Source organism: Lepisma saccharinum, chromosome 10 (genome assembly GCF_977018435.1).
Source record: "Lepisma saccharinum chromosome 10, izLepSacc3.1, whole genome shotgun sequence".
Lineage (NCBI taxonomy): Eukaryota > Metazoa > Arthropoda > Insecta > Zygentoma > Lepismatidae > Lepisma > Lepisma saccharinum.
Genome location: NC_139238.1, coordinates 81,387,600 through 81,402,464, shown reverse-complemented (window position 1 = coordinate 81,402,464; position 14,865 = coordinate 81,387,600). Strand labels below are relative to the sequence as shown.

At 36.6% G+C, this 14,865-nt stretch overlaps 1 protein-coding gene across 1 annotated transcript in view; it reads right to left on the bottom strand.

Moving 5' to 3' along the window:
- Positions 1-14,865, bottom strand: part of LOC145993984 (ATP-binding cassette subfamily C member 4-like) — a 116,748-nt gene that overhangs the window by 41,144 nt on the left and 60,739 nt on the right. Inside the window, exons 13-18 of the mRNA XM_083130016.1 lie at positions 13,203-13,355; positions 11,545-11,643; positions 6,843-7,036; positions 4,982-5,265; positions 4,261-4,340; positions 1,283-1,433 (exon numbers count right to left, since the gene is read on the bottom strand). Coding sequence (XP_082986142.1) covers positions 1,283-1,433; positions 4,261-4,340; positions 4,982-5,265; positions 6,843-7,036; positions 11,545-11,643; positions 13,203-13,355 — 961 coding nt within the window. The remainder of the gene's footprint in view (positions 1-1,282; positions 1,434-4,260; positions 4,341-4,981; positions 5,266-6,842; positions 7,037-11,544; positions 11,644-13,202; positions 13,356-14,865) is intronic.

Below are 14,865 nucleotides of genomic sequence, written 5' to 3'. Positions count from 1 at the left end.
CACAGTTAAAGAATGTGTTGGAAGTCCACACGAGCAAAATAACTTGGATTCCTCATAAGTCAATGCAATGGTTTACCCGTAACAGAAAAAAGGGTAATATGAACAATACCTATGGTTCAAGACTTATAGGACACTCGGTGTCTCTTCTTTGTGGAGCATCTATATATAGACTGTATTTCAAAATTAATGTTTGTTGTATTGCAAGTATTGCGGTAAGTCATTTTTATAGACATTACTTTTTCATGCTTTTATTAATCTATTTGGGAAAACAATCCATTGTTAATGCATTGTTGGTTCCTGATTTTTCTTTATTATTTTTTTTTTTGTAATGAGTGTGTTCCTGCATTTTACAATTTGGGGCAGAGTCTATATATAGATTGCTTTCCTTAGCTTCATTATGTGGCAAGTCTTTATATATATATATATATACACACACACTATATTTCATTATATTACATATTATGTATTATCTGTCTATGTTTGTGAATATGTGTGTGTGTGTGTAAAGGAGGAAGGAGGGAGAATGTGTACGTGTGTACATACAACTTGTAAATGAAAATGTAATATTTTATATTACCTTTCTCTAATTGGAGATTTGTCTCTGTTGAAGGGAAATAAATAAATAAATAAATAAATTATTTATGATGAAATTAATTTGCGGTTACATGTATATAGAGATAATTCATTTTTGGAAGCACTTTATTTCAACATCGCCTCAGGGAAGGGGTTAAATTGATTAGTAAATAGTGTATTTTAAAATATCTCTCTCTCTCTCTCTCTTTCTCTCTCTCTGTGTGAGAGAGTGAGAGATGGATAGATTATTGCAATACAAAGTTCATATATTTATTTCGGTGGATAGCACATCGAGCTGCGATGCCAAGGGTCCCGGGTTCGAATCCCGCTCGGGCTTGGTTGTTTGTGAATGTCTATTCATCAATTTCATCATTTCATAACTCATCCCCATCTTCGCAAATTAGCCAAGAGGCAAAAAAAGCGAAGTTTAAAAAACTAAGTCAATCAATCCATCAATCAATATATTTATTTTGCCTTGTAATCAAGGGGTCCTGTGTTTGATTCCCGATGGAGGAGCATAGTGGTTCGGATTACACTTTAAGCTGTAGGTCTAGTCCCGGTTAGCCTTACTGTGCATAAAGTGGACTTAATATATCAACTCAATCAATCAGTATATTTATTAATACATATAATTACAGAAATCATTTCTGTTAGCTTTTTGGTAATGCATAGTTTACTATATTGAGTTTAATGAAGATCATATACTTACTTATTCCGTCAAGTCTTTTTATACTTCTAGAAGTTGGGACATAAAAAATCCGCAGGAACCAGAATACAATACAAAACAGTATAGCTGGTATAATTAACCAATAATTAGTTATAATTATTACTACTAATGTCCCAACTGTCAGCAGCACTACCTAGAAGAAATACATTGATATCATTAATTACACTTATTGAAAAAACATATTGACAGATTGCAAATCAAAGAACAGTTATCTTTAAAATAAACAAGGAGGAGAGGTTGCAAGCCAATGGAGTTGTCATGAAGAGATTCTTGATATGTCTTTGGCAACAGATACCAGAGTTATGAAAACAGTATGGGCTCAGTAACATGTAATATGCAATTGATTTGCCTCACAATATTTTGAGTATAAGAGCATGATTTCAGACCGAATCGACAAGCAATAGGTGACAAGCGGAATGTGACAGATGATAAGCAACAAGTGACAGTGGTCCTCCTCGATGGTATAGTGGTAACTTTGTCGCCTTGTAATCAAGGGATCCCTGGTTTAATACCCGGTGGAAGCACATGGCACCAGTGACGTAGCAAGTGGTGTGCAAAGTGTGCAACTGCTCGGGGCCTCATACCTAAAGGGCCCTCACGTCCCATGGAGTTGATACGAAAAATGTAATATTTAGAAGTGAGAAATAAATATGGAAAAGGCTAATTTTTAAAAACATTGTTTCTTCTGGTTTTAAATTCTAGTTAAGCATTAATGAATATGTCAAATAAAGGGCGTAACATACAGGCAGGCTAAGTCTAAGGTGACCCGAAAAAAATAAAAATTATCGTCATATTTCTCATATGAAACATTTACGCACAAATTCACGATACCTTGCTTGGACATTTTTACTCATTTAATATTTTCTTGAATAAGAAACACTTTGTCTTGTATTTTCTTCTGTCTCTTGAACTTGCACTCCCGATTTTAATAAGTTAACAATAAAGCTCCTCAAACTGCCAGGAAGCAAGTGTGAGGCATTTAAATGCTTGTGTTGTTTCCTTCCTTCCTACAGCAGACTCGTACCCAGTATTTTTGAGGGGGGAGGGGCAGATCCGAAAATGTGAAACAAAGGGAAGATCTGAAATGCTGTTGGATTCATTGTGTTAGGTTATTTTCCATTGATTTTCTGACACTTTTGGCTAATCGCGATGATGAGGATGAGTGATGATATGATGAAATTGATAAAGGAACACTCACATAGAACACCCATGCCCAGCCCAGGAATCAAACCAGAAACCCATGGCACCATAGCATGTTGTGCTAACCACCCGTTACAGTGGTCAGCGAAATGCTGTTGGGCATATTAGATGAGACCACCTATGTTATGTTGGTATTGCAGCCAGTGCTAAGTGTACAGTCGTGGAAAGAAATATTTGCCCTATAAGACTACTGGTTTAAGGCTCTATGGAGGAAGTACTTTTTTCCATGACTGTACACCCAATGACAAAAATAATATGTCCATTACTATTTTCATTCAGTCGTTTTCTACACTGTTGTATAATGGGTTGATATAAAAAGGCCACTAAGCAGATGTCAACTTCAGCTTTGCATCAACATAATTCCATCCCTTAGAACAACACAACGTGCTGAGTAACAACAGAATGAAAATAATGATGCACAATTTGTCTCTTTGCTATTGGCTGTACAATTGTAGAGTTACCATTGTTATGTAACAAAGTAACGGGAAACAATCAACCCACTGAGAGACCCCAGATCCAACAATCAGCAAGACAGTCGCTTTGTCACATGGCATACATTCAATTCTCAGAAGTATTTGAATTGTAGTGTGTTTTGTAATTAACATTGTTTTAATTTTTAATTTTCTTATTCCAGCACTATTGAACAGCCATGATAATTCTATTGTTAGAAAATCATATATTTTTAAATTAAATTATTCATATTAGCAATAATTATTAATATGAGGAACATGTCTAAATGTGAGTTAACAAAATACATTTTTTCACAAAACTGCACTTCGGAAATTGTCGGGAAATTATTAAATAATATTTTCGACAGTAATTTTTTATTATTATTTTTTAAATATGATAATCTGCTGACAAATCCCTGAATATCTTGCGATAGGTTGCTATGCCACTGCATGGTGCACTGGTTTGGATCACACTTTTAATTGTAGGTTGAGTCCCGATTAGCCTTTCTGTACACAAAGTGGGCTTAAAGCATCAAATCAAAGAAGTGACAGAGGGAGTGCACACCAAAGTGACAAGGGACAAGTGACACAGGCCCCTTCAGTCTATAAGCAAGCATTCACCACACATATGTGAACAACAAACCGAGGCGACATGATGCATGTCATTGAATCAAGGGCTGGGGGTTTGCATTCAAGTGACATGTGTCACTTGTCACTGTAACATGTTGCTTGTCATTTCGGTCTGAAAGCTCCTTTAAAATTTACAGTTCATTTTCAAATAGAGTAATTTCCTTAGTCTAAATTATCCTGTGAGATATGAAAAAAAAATCACAGAACATGGATTAATTAAGTGACACACTGTATGGTAAAAACATATACAGTGGAACCTCGATTTTACATTTTCCCGCATTATACATTCAATCTTGATGGTCCCAACATAGCAAATTGTTAGAATATTTTCCCACATTTTAAGTTTTTTCAGCTTGGTCCCCCTGAAAAACATAAAATCGAGGTTCCACTGTATATGTACTTCTGTAAAAAGGTAATATTCTATGCCATTCACATAGATTACAGGAGATAAAGACTTTGAATATGTCTGTTATGAAGGAAAATATTATTTTGTACAAAAAGTGCAATGTTTCAAACAAAAATTTGGTTCTTGATTCACCATGATAACACTGAAATATCATTATATACACACCAATTTTGAAGTTGGATTCAGTGAATTTTTCTACTGAGATTTTTATTTTTAATTTACCATAAATATAATTGTCTGATAATTGGACAATTATTATTATTATTATTATTTACCTGAATGCTGTCTAGAAGGACTTGAGGTAGATATTCGTCTACAGAACCCATATCTTTAGAAAATCGATTTAAAATTCGACCTAGAGAGAATATTCAAATAGCATTAATACAGTTTGAATATGTAGGATCTCAGTCAGACTTCTAGTCTTATTTGTCTGAGCATTGAAATAGCTATTACAATTTATAATATTTCACTGAAAAGTCAATGAAAGTTATGGTTTGAGCAAGAGTCAAACCTCCATTCCAATAATGTGAGCATACACATACACACACAAATTTCTGGATGCAAATAGACTCAATTATACACTGTACCTGAAAATGTTATATTCCTTCCTTCAATTTAACTTTGATTATCACATCTCTCTCTCATTCTATTACCTGACTCCGTGGCATCAGGGGTCCCGGGTTCGAATCACAGCTGGGGCATGGGTGTCCTTTGTGATTGTCCCTTCATAATTTCATGTAATCATCACTCATTCTCATCTTCATGATTAGCCAAAAGTGGCAGAAGAGCGAAGTAAAGTTAACCAAATCAATCAATCTTTATAATTCATTATTTCAACATTTATTTTTCTACTGTTTTACACACTTTAGTTTTGAAATAATTTATTGTTCCTTATATATGATGAAAACTACATGTCTATGAATAACATTTAACTTTTCAGGGGTTAATTTAATTGATCTTATGGGAATAAATTATTAAGTACTTATACATACGTACCCGATGGGTTTGTGTCAAAGAATCTCAGAGAAGCTCTCATGATAGTGTTGAACATCCTGTCATGGAGTACTTTGGATGCTCTGATGCAGATGAAGAAAAAATACAGAGATCTTGTAAGTATAGAGACCACTGTTGTTAGTACCAGAGCCACATAAATATGCATGGAAACATCTCCATTCAGTGTTGTGAAACTTCCACCTGTTGTATTACATAACATCGTGTAGGTTGTTGAATATATTTGTCCCGTATCTCTACAAGTTAATTGTAACTCTTGCTGATTTGCCCTGGAGAAAATATGCATTTATTAATTTTACATTATGGATAAGATGATAACCAGCACGTCCACCGTCATCGGGAACAACAGCACGACTGACGGTCCATAGTAGCATGCAGGACCACTCGTGTGATTGCAGTGCCACCAGCCATTAGTTGCGGTCCCCGAAACAGATGTCGGCGACTAGCAGCATCTGCTTTATTGGATTCAGTACATACATGAGAACAATCAAAAGTACAAAAGTTGTACACAATATGAGCAACATAGAGTAATGCAGGGTCATGGCACACCCTGCACTTTAAGTGATGAATTACAGCCATATTATCAGAAAACAAAAACACAGGATAATCATGTAAAATAAAGGGGTGCAAGGGCAGGCAAAGACTCGGTAAAAAAGATGGGAAAGGCATATGGCCACGCATACACAAGAAGTTATCAGAATCTTATTAATCTTTGTATTTGTGTGTGTACCATACTACTGTACAGTACTGTTTCTATTCTATTTATCCAGTGAAAATAAAAATTCTTACCTGTTGGTGAATACCAGGGGAGGGCAAAAAGTATACTCTCCTCACCTTTTAGCAGAAGTGACACTCCCACCATTCAGTTAGTACTTATGAACAGTATTTGCAAACCATTGGCGTGGCATGACTTTTTTCAAAAGTGTTACCGGTCGCCATCATGAGACGTTATCATCTCCACCCTACACCCCCTCCCCAAAGAAAACATGCCTTTGATCTGGATTTTTGTTCATTTCGTTCTTTTTTTTTTTTTTTTTTTTTTCAATCCGCTCAGTGATTCATTTAGCCACAATCACTCCTAGAAAGAACTACCACTCATGAGAGAGTTACCATGAAAATCCAGTGAATAGTAGGCGATCCTTGTCAACCATCTCTGTTTCTTTGCAAAGAGGCGGAAAGGGAAAGAAGAACCACACATTCAGGTCAGTTTGACATTTCTGCTGTGAGCAGACGACAGAATTCCCCTGCTCCAGCGGTGGAAGGGAAGTCGAGATGTACATTCTACTGTTGCCAACTAATTTTTTTGGAGCAAGTTTTGTCCAAATCACGAATCGCTTCAAGTACTTACCTTTTCGTCTATTACTTAAACGGTTTCAGTTGTAGTTATATCCAGCTTTGGCTATGCAGTCTAGCTCTTGTTGCTTCAGAGAAATAGTATCCCCATTTTAGCCGGGATTTAGCTCTTTTCTGGAAATCCAATGTGACAACACTTGCTGATCCGGTAGGCCGCAGTGGCAACAGGGCCCCTAGACAGGCATATTAAAAACCCCGTAGCACACTTGCCTCCTCAAGTCTTTCCCCACTATTCCCTTGCATTGGCGCCCTTTCCTCCTGTTGCCTCATAAAGATAGTGGAACTGCCTGTCTCTTTGCTTTTGTCGGTGCAGAAAAAAATGTCCTCTGCAATATACACTCAACTGCAACGCTGTCGGTTAACTTATTTGACAATGTTGTTATTTTATTAAGGAGAAACTTTTTAGTTTCTTTACATTTTTTTGTTACCTGAGGTAACACCGGTTACATGTTACATGCCTCTGTTGCAAACATAAATATTTTGACACACTTACCAATATGACATCCAATAATCTGTGGCACTGCGGCACGTTTGTGTAAAAATGAAAAGGAACGCTGCTAGGAATATGTAGAAGAAATTCCCTCCAGCTTTTATGTATCCTTTATATACCATGGAATCTATAGAACCTTTTTCTTGGTGCTCTGCTACTCCTGTTGGTTTGTCTTCTTGTTTAACTTCTGTAATGAGCTTGTACAGCACAAAAAAGTAACAATAGAATGAAATTAACAATATCTCTTCTAGTGTTAGAACACTAATATTTTATTCCATATGTAGAAATACAGTTTTCCAGAGAAAAATACTCTACTACAATTCTCACTAAATAAACAAAAAGGTGTATCCCTATTTAAGCTTATCAATTTCGTAAATTATAATATTGTTTTATTTTGCACAATATGTTTCCGAAACTACAGCATTTGCATTCTCATATTTCATAACAGTTAATTTAAATCATCTATGGAAAGTTGAATGAATAGTAGATAAGAACATGTATGTATACACGAGGGTCACTATATTTTTTTTCCAGCGAAAATGCGGGACTGGATGATAATTCAATATATATAAGTGGAAGGGGTATGATACTATGAAGTGTTTGAACAGTGTAGATCATGTGTACTTGGTGTAGGAGAGGGAAGCAAGCAAACATCCATAAATAACAGCATCAAAGTACATGTTACACATGTCTATTGATCGTAATAAATCTTTGGTGATTTTAACACTCAAACACAGGAACAGAAGAGGCACACACTACAATGGCACATTATACCCTGTGGCATTCTTTGACATTTCTCCCCCTGAAGAATAGTTATTTTGATATAGGAATCCTGTTCACCATGGGTCACATCCATTTTGCACAGAGCTTGACTCAACACTGCCCTGTGTGCAATAGCCATTCATCACACTGCCATCTAGTGATGTGTCCACATGCTACAGGTGCAACATTCTCCAGTACATATGATCATATTGTGGTATAGTGGTCACCCACTTTCGAACCTCACTTCATTTCAAAGAAAGTGCCGAAATATCAGTTTTCCCTCTAACAACCATATGTCAAATCCACGTGGAGTCCAGTAAATCGTCCCCTCAAACATTTTGCACCAATATCATCCATCCAAGAAATGATAGCTCTCATCAAGTCCAAGGTGGAGTAAATGAGATGTTGCCAATTCAGTTTCTTTAGAGATTTCTCAAAATGAGGTTGTGGTTGTGTTATCTTTGCTAGGTTGTGTTATTGTGTTGTGCTATGTTTTTTATACAATATAAAGACCTTGGGAGTATAACGTCACAATGAATGAATGGACATCTAAACACTGCAGGCAAAAGTGACAACAGAACTTTTCCGATGAACAGGTGGTGGCTTGAAACCAGATATGTATCCGGTCAGCTTTCTCTGGGTTGTGTCAAAGGTACTGGCACTGCATTGAAGACTGGTGCTATACCACCATTTAACTTTGAGAAAAAATAAATAAACCCAACCCTGATATTTAATAAATAAGAACATTAAGCAAGCCTAACTGCAGAATTGCTCATATTCTCATTTGTTTGCTTAGTGATTATATGCCTTTACCTCAGGGTTGTTCTTGAGGCTGGTTGTGAGCCCCAGAGATGCTCTATATGCAGACATTGTTAGAAAAATTCTGTTAGAAAGATTCCCACCTGAACATAGCGATTCTTATGTGAGAGTGTGGACTACATCCTTGCAAAATAAGCAGGCCCTGGAAAAGTATCAACTGGTATCTATGACTAGATCTCAGCTGAGATCAATACATCAGCAATGGTATTTGCTCAGCCCTACTCAAACCACAAGGCATGGTTAATGACGGTTACAGAAAAATTAAATAGTCATAGACCCTGCATCAATATCGGTGGTCATTAGAAGTTAGTTAAGCTCCCACATAGGCCAATAGTTAGCACTCTCACCTTTTGTGCAAGAGGTCTCAAGTTCGATTCCTGGTGAAAAAATTCCTGAGTGCCACGAAAATTAATAGAGCATCATGAAAACCAGTTTCACTAATAAATGAGTACTTAATTTCAGCATGTTAATTTGACACCTCATCTTTCATTCCCTTAAACATGAATTGAAAGTTATTTTATTTTAAACTTTACAAATCCTTTTTATTTTATTGATTACACCATGTAACAAAAAAAATGTTTTTTTTGTTTAAGTGAATTTTTGTTTTGTTTATGATAAATTAGGTCAAAACTAATATGTATGTGGTATTGCTACCTTCATGTAATTATTTTTCTGGTAATGGTGGTCAATTATATGAAATGTATTGGTTAACATGAATTAAGCATAGGAAAGTTAATGATAAATTAAAACTGTGCAACCTAGTATTCTAAAATGTGTTTTGTTTTTGTTTTGGAGGGTCGCAGTATGTAAGGATGGCATCTTCCCATCATTGTAAGGATGATACAGACAGTTTTTGCTATGTGTGTGGCATCTTCCTTAGTTCAAAGGCACTAAAACATAGGATATAGGAGGGCAACAACTTCTGCTCAGCATTCAAATCTTATTTCGGTATGTCTGTGGGAGTCCAAGACAAAAAATGGGCACCACATGTTTTGTGCGGGTGCTGTAGATCCACTCTCAAAACTTGGTATAGAGGAGAGAACAGGAAAATGAAATTTGGCGTACCTAGAATTTGGTGAGAACCTACAGATCACCTATCCAACTACTATTTCTGTGTTGTAGACTTGTCCCATCACAAGAGGGGTAAGAAAACCTGTGTTTTTGAATATCCTAACCTTCCACCATCTCTCCGTCCCATTCCGCACATTGAGGAGCTTCCTGTTCCTCCTCGTCCCCCAGTATGGGATGAACGTGTAGATACCAGTATTGAATTGGATACCGACATCTACCACGAAGAAGGCCTCTCAGGGGATTCAAATGATACACCTCACTTCCCCACGCAAACTGAGTTAAATGACTTAATCAGAGATCTAGGACTAACAAAATCCAATGCAGAAATTTTAACATCGAGATTAAAGCAGTGGATAAAACCTGCAAGATATCCCTCCAGAGGAAGCGTCATGAAGTAAACGGTGACTTTAAAATGATTGCATTTTTGATGGGCTTACAAGGGGTAAGTATTACGCAAAGTATCCTTGTTTTCTCTGCCTTTGGGATAGCAGGGATAGAGGTAGACATTTTGAGACTGTTGAGTGGCCATTAAGGACGGAGTTAGAGATTGGACAGAAAACCATGAAGTGGGAACGCCTTCTTAAGCAGGAAAAGATCCTAATGCCTCCCCTGCATATTAAGCTTGCTCTCATCAAGCAATTTGTTAAAAGGTTATTACATACAAATGTGGAAGCTTTCAAGTACCTCCAGACTGTTTTCCCCAAACTATACGAGGCTAAGATAAAGGGTGGAATTTTTGTAAGCCCTCAAGTGAAGAAACTTCTTAAAACTGACGACTTCATCAGAAAGCTTCGACCTGTTTAAAGAAATACCTGGAATAGCTTCAGGGACATAGTGAATAGTTTCCTGGGTAATCACAGGGTGGAAAATTACAGATATGTAGTACAGGGTCTTCGGAATAACTACAAAGCAATGGGATGCAGAATGTTTCTAAAGGTGCATGTACTCCACTCACATCTAGATGTCTTCAAATCCCATATGGGTGCATACTCAGAGGAACAGGGTGAAAGGTTCCATCAGGGCGAAAGGTTCCATCAGGACTTACAATTGTTTGAAAGAAGGTACCAGGGACAGTATAATGAGCGGATGCTAGGCGATTACATCTGGATTACGATCAGAGAAGCTGATGGACATCTCAATAGGAAAAGTAGGAAAACAACACATTTTTAGAGACCTTATTATCTTTACATGGAATGTATAGGTCTTCATGTACTGTAGCCATTTCTTTATATTTCCTCACTGCATTTGGACATCTGTTCAAACTTGTTTATCAATGTAAACCAGCTCTCATTGTCCCAAATACATGCATTTACTAAAAAATCAGAAAATCGTTGTCATTTCATTAAAAACAATTTTCCACATGTAAAATTGTGTTTTTCTAGTGTTTTGTTGTAAACTACACACACTAAACAGGAAAAAAATTCACATAAACAAATTTTTGTTACATGGTTTTAATTAATCATCTAAAAATTACTTGAGACCATAGATTCCACTATCTCATTCTATATCTGTTTATAACTGTAAATTCCATAGTTGAGCCCCAAGCCTTGCCAAGCAGCTTTTCTTTGGTTTTCGTGTTATCAGTCCATTGCATCCCATCACCACTTTTTTTCTGGTTTTCAAGACTGGTCACCTATTACTACTTCCAATACATTACTACTGGTTGAGTATGTCAACTGACATTCATGACTTCAATATCGGCTGTACCCTTTACCATGAAATGAACAGAGAACAACTTATGTTAATGGATATACGATGGATGTGGCAGAATATTCAGTTGTTTTTTTTTTACTTAGTATCTCTTTTCTGCCCCTTCTGGCTATTGTAACAGTGAGGATGAGTGATGAAATTGAAGAGACACTCACAAAGAATGCCCATGCACAGACTGGTATTTGAACCTGGGACCCCTGGTGTCGTAGCAATCTGTGCTAACCACTCCACCAGTCAGCAGAATATTCTGTTATTGGTGAATATTGATTGTTAAAGGCTTTAAAAGTAAAATACAAATATACATTTAAATTTAATAGTGAACACTAGAGTAATGGAAACTTACTTGTCCAAGGCCTAAATGTGCCAACCAGGACGTGACATCAGAGATTACTTTCGTTACGACCATGTTATAGAGAATATTCAGCATAGTAGCAAATCCTGCCTTGAACAAAATGAAGAAAAGCATATGTAAATTACAAACATGCACATACACATACTGATAAGCATATGGAAACTTTAGTTTCTACATAGTGATCCAAATTCTATACAACAAAAAATTTGATTATAATTTGAGGCTAATAAGAGATATTATTGTATGTGTTTTTTTGTATTGTTAAGCCTCATCTATAGAGATACATTTTACTTAATTACATACTTACTCTCTATCATTCTTAAACCTGAAAGTTTAGGGCTGGCATTTGTCCCTATCCTAGACAAGATCAATCCAAACTTTCGCATCCTTACTGTTTTCCTTTAGGTCAATTTCAAAGTTATCCCTCCATCTTTATCTTGGCCTTCCTACAGGTCTCTTACCATCAGGTTTTCCAACAAGAATTTACTTTTATAGATACTTTATTCCTTCAGGTGTAGGGATCTGATGACCCCATCACCCAGTGGCTTGTTCACTGCAGTTAGTCAACCAACAGAGTGAAATGGTCAAAATTTTGCTTTCTTGGGATTCATAGAGCTGCCCTGTCATGGCTCTATGAGCTTCCCACAGTGGGCATAGCTGGGGTAGGGTTGGTGGACTACTATGAGCCCCACCCAGCTAGATCCGAGGGATGCACTGAACAACAACAGGTGTGATCCTCCATTCATATTGGGGGTTAGGTGTAGAACTGACAACTCTCCACTGAGTACTGACAAGAATCAGAAACATGAGGCCATGGATGTTCTCATAGTAAAATATTCTGGAGTAAAAATAGTCCCCCATTTGGATCTCTGGGCAGGGACTACTTTTGGAGGTCCCTGGACTAAGAACAGGATGTACAGTAGGAATAAGAGATACATTTTAAGATTAACTTGTTAAATTGTTACGTAGAAATTGTAGATCAAGCAGAGATCCAGTGTGGATCATTTCACTCCTTACTATACCAACCACTGATCTACAAGGACAATTTCTAGCCTCACAACAATTTCCCAGCTTGGATCCAAGTTACAATTAGAGTTCTTGTTTGATTTCCTCCCCTCAAAATCTGCAGTGTCATTTTAATGCACTAGGCTCACCATTGTGAGAAATTACTAAATATCTTTGCTTTGGGTATTTCTTCATTGCACACTAAAGAGAAAATATTAATTAAAATATTTCATGCAATCTGAAAACATTTATATTTATGTAGAAATTTCACCGAAAAATGCAGGCTTGACCAGAACTCGAATCCAGTTGTCTGTCATACAATGCCATTTCTTAACCAAGGTGCCCCTGATTTCGTCTGATCTTTTGCTATCGAGACAGTTGGTAGAGCAATGACATGGTATGCCACAGAACTGAATATACATACTCTGGCACACCTTGTGCATGACACAAGATTTGAAGTTACAGTTTACAATGTAATAGGAATATTTTAGCACAGAACTTGGATAGATCGATTCCACTCTAAATCCAGTTATTAAAGTATTGATATACAAGTTTTCATGTTATCTGTGTATTTCAATAATGGCTATTTATGCAAAAATTATGGCAGTAGAAATGTCAATATTTGAACATGAAGAATTAATTACCTGTACAGAAACTGGCTTAAGACTTGTAGAACATTCCAGTGTTTCATGCTTCATTGTTTCTTCTTCTTTCTCTTCATCTTGAGTAAGAAGTTGTGCAAAATCCAGTCCACTTTGAAGCAGTTCATTGTAATCGCCCTGAGCCTGGATAGATCCCTGTAGAGTACAAAACATATATTGTTGAGATTGAGATGTTAAAAATAATACTACAGTGTAACTTCTCAATAAAGAATGCCAAAAGGAATTGTAAAAATGTTATTGAGAAGTGTCTACTATTCAGAAACAAACTTACAATATTATTTATAAAACTGAATTTGTGTAACAAAATGTTTTACTTATTGCAAGCTGTCATGGCCGGTGGAAAGGGGGTGGGGGGGCGAACCGTGCCACCGCCCAGAGCAGCAAATTTCCAAGGTGGCAAAATTTGAAGTGAAGAAAATAAGCCTATTAAAAACTTGAAAGTTATAATATTATATTATATTATATAACTTGGAAGTTAATTGTTGTGTATTTGGAACACACACAGATCACACTCAAGGTATCGAATAGGTTATAAATGATTATGCATGCATAATTAAACAATATTTAATTGATCACAAAATTACTATTCAAGAAACTATAATGAACTCCATTTATACAAGATAAAACATAATCTGTTTTTACCCACATATCACAATTTCAAATGTCTTATAAACCATACAGACTATTTACATAATAAGTGGTTTTCTTTGCCTCTGACTTCTTCTTAACACTCTTGACTCTGCTGCTTCACATCTATCCAAATCTATGTTCCCTCTTGCAGCTTCTTCCACCACTTCATGATTGTCTCCTCTCTCGTAATCCTTAAACGTATCATTCGCATCTAAATATCTTCCTTCGTGGACTTCTGAAGATGCGTCATTATTCTTATCGCCTGTTTCATCATTGCAATGATGATTTCCTCTATCATTTTCTCCCACATTCATCCATTTTATCTGTTTTCCATGCACTAACTTAACATCTTTACCAACTTTAATATACCAAGTATATGTCCCTGCTCTCCGGACAACTTCACCTGAACATAGGATGCACCACTGGAATCTCGGTTGGCAAGTTTCACCCAAACTTCGACACCTCCTCTGGTATCCTCACGTTTGTTTTTATCAGGAATATCCTGCAACCGATCTACATCATCTTTCGGTCTCGGCTCAAATGCATCATTTCAGCAGGAGATTTCAAATTAACAGTGTTAGGAGCCATTCGGATACTATGTAGCACATCTAGCAAAAAGCATTATCTAAATCAAAATGCTTGTCATCTCTTCTAGTTTCATATAATTTACATCTCCGAGCACTTTTTATAACATGTACATGTCTCTCAGCTTGTCCATTACTAGCCGGATGATAAGCTGGTGAATGCATGAAAGCAATCCCTTGATCTTCACAATATTTCTTGAATTCTGCAGATTTGCAGATTGGAAGGGAGGACCATTATCCGTAACTAAGGTGTATGGTTGATGATACCTTGAACTTAGTCTCGACATAAATCCTTTTACATCCCTGAATGATGTAGAAGATACAACTTCACATTCTGGCCATTTAGTAAATGCGTCAACAATGAGAAGCAACACTTTTCCTTGAAAATCGAAGAAATCCATGTGTGCTCTCTCTCACGCTTTGTTACTTCC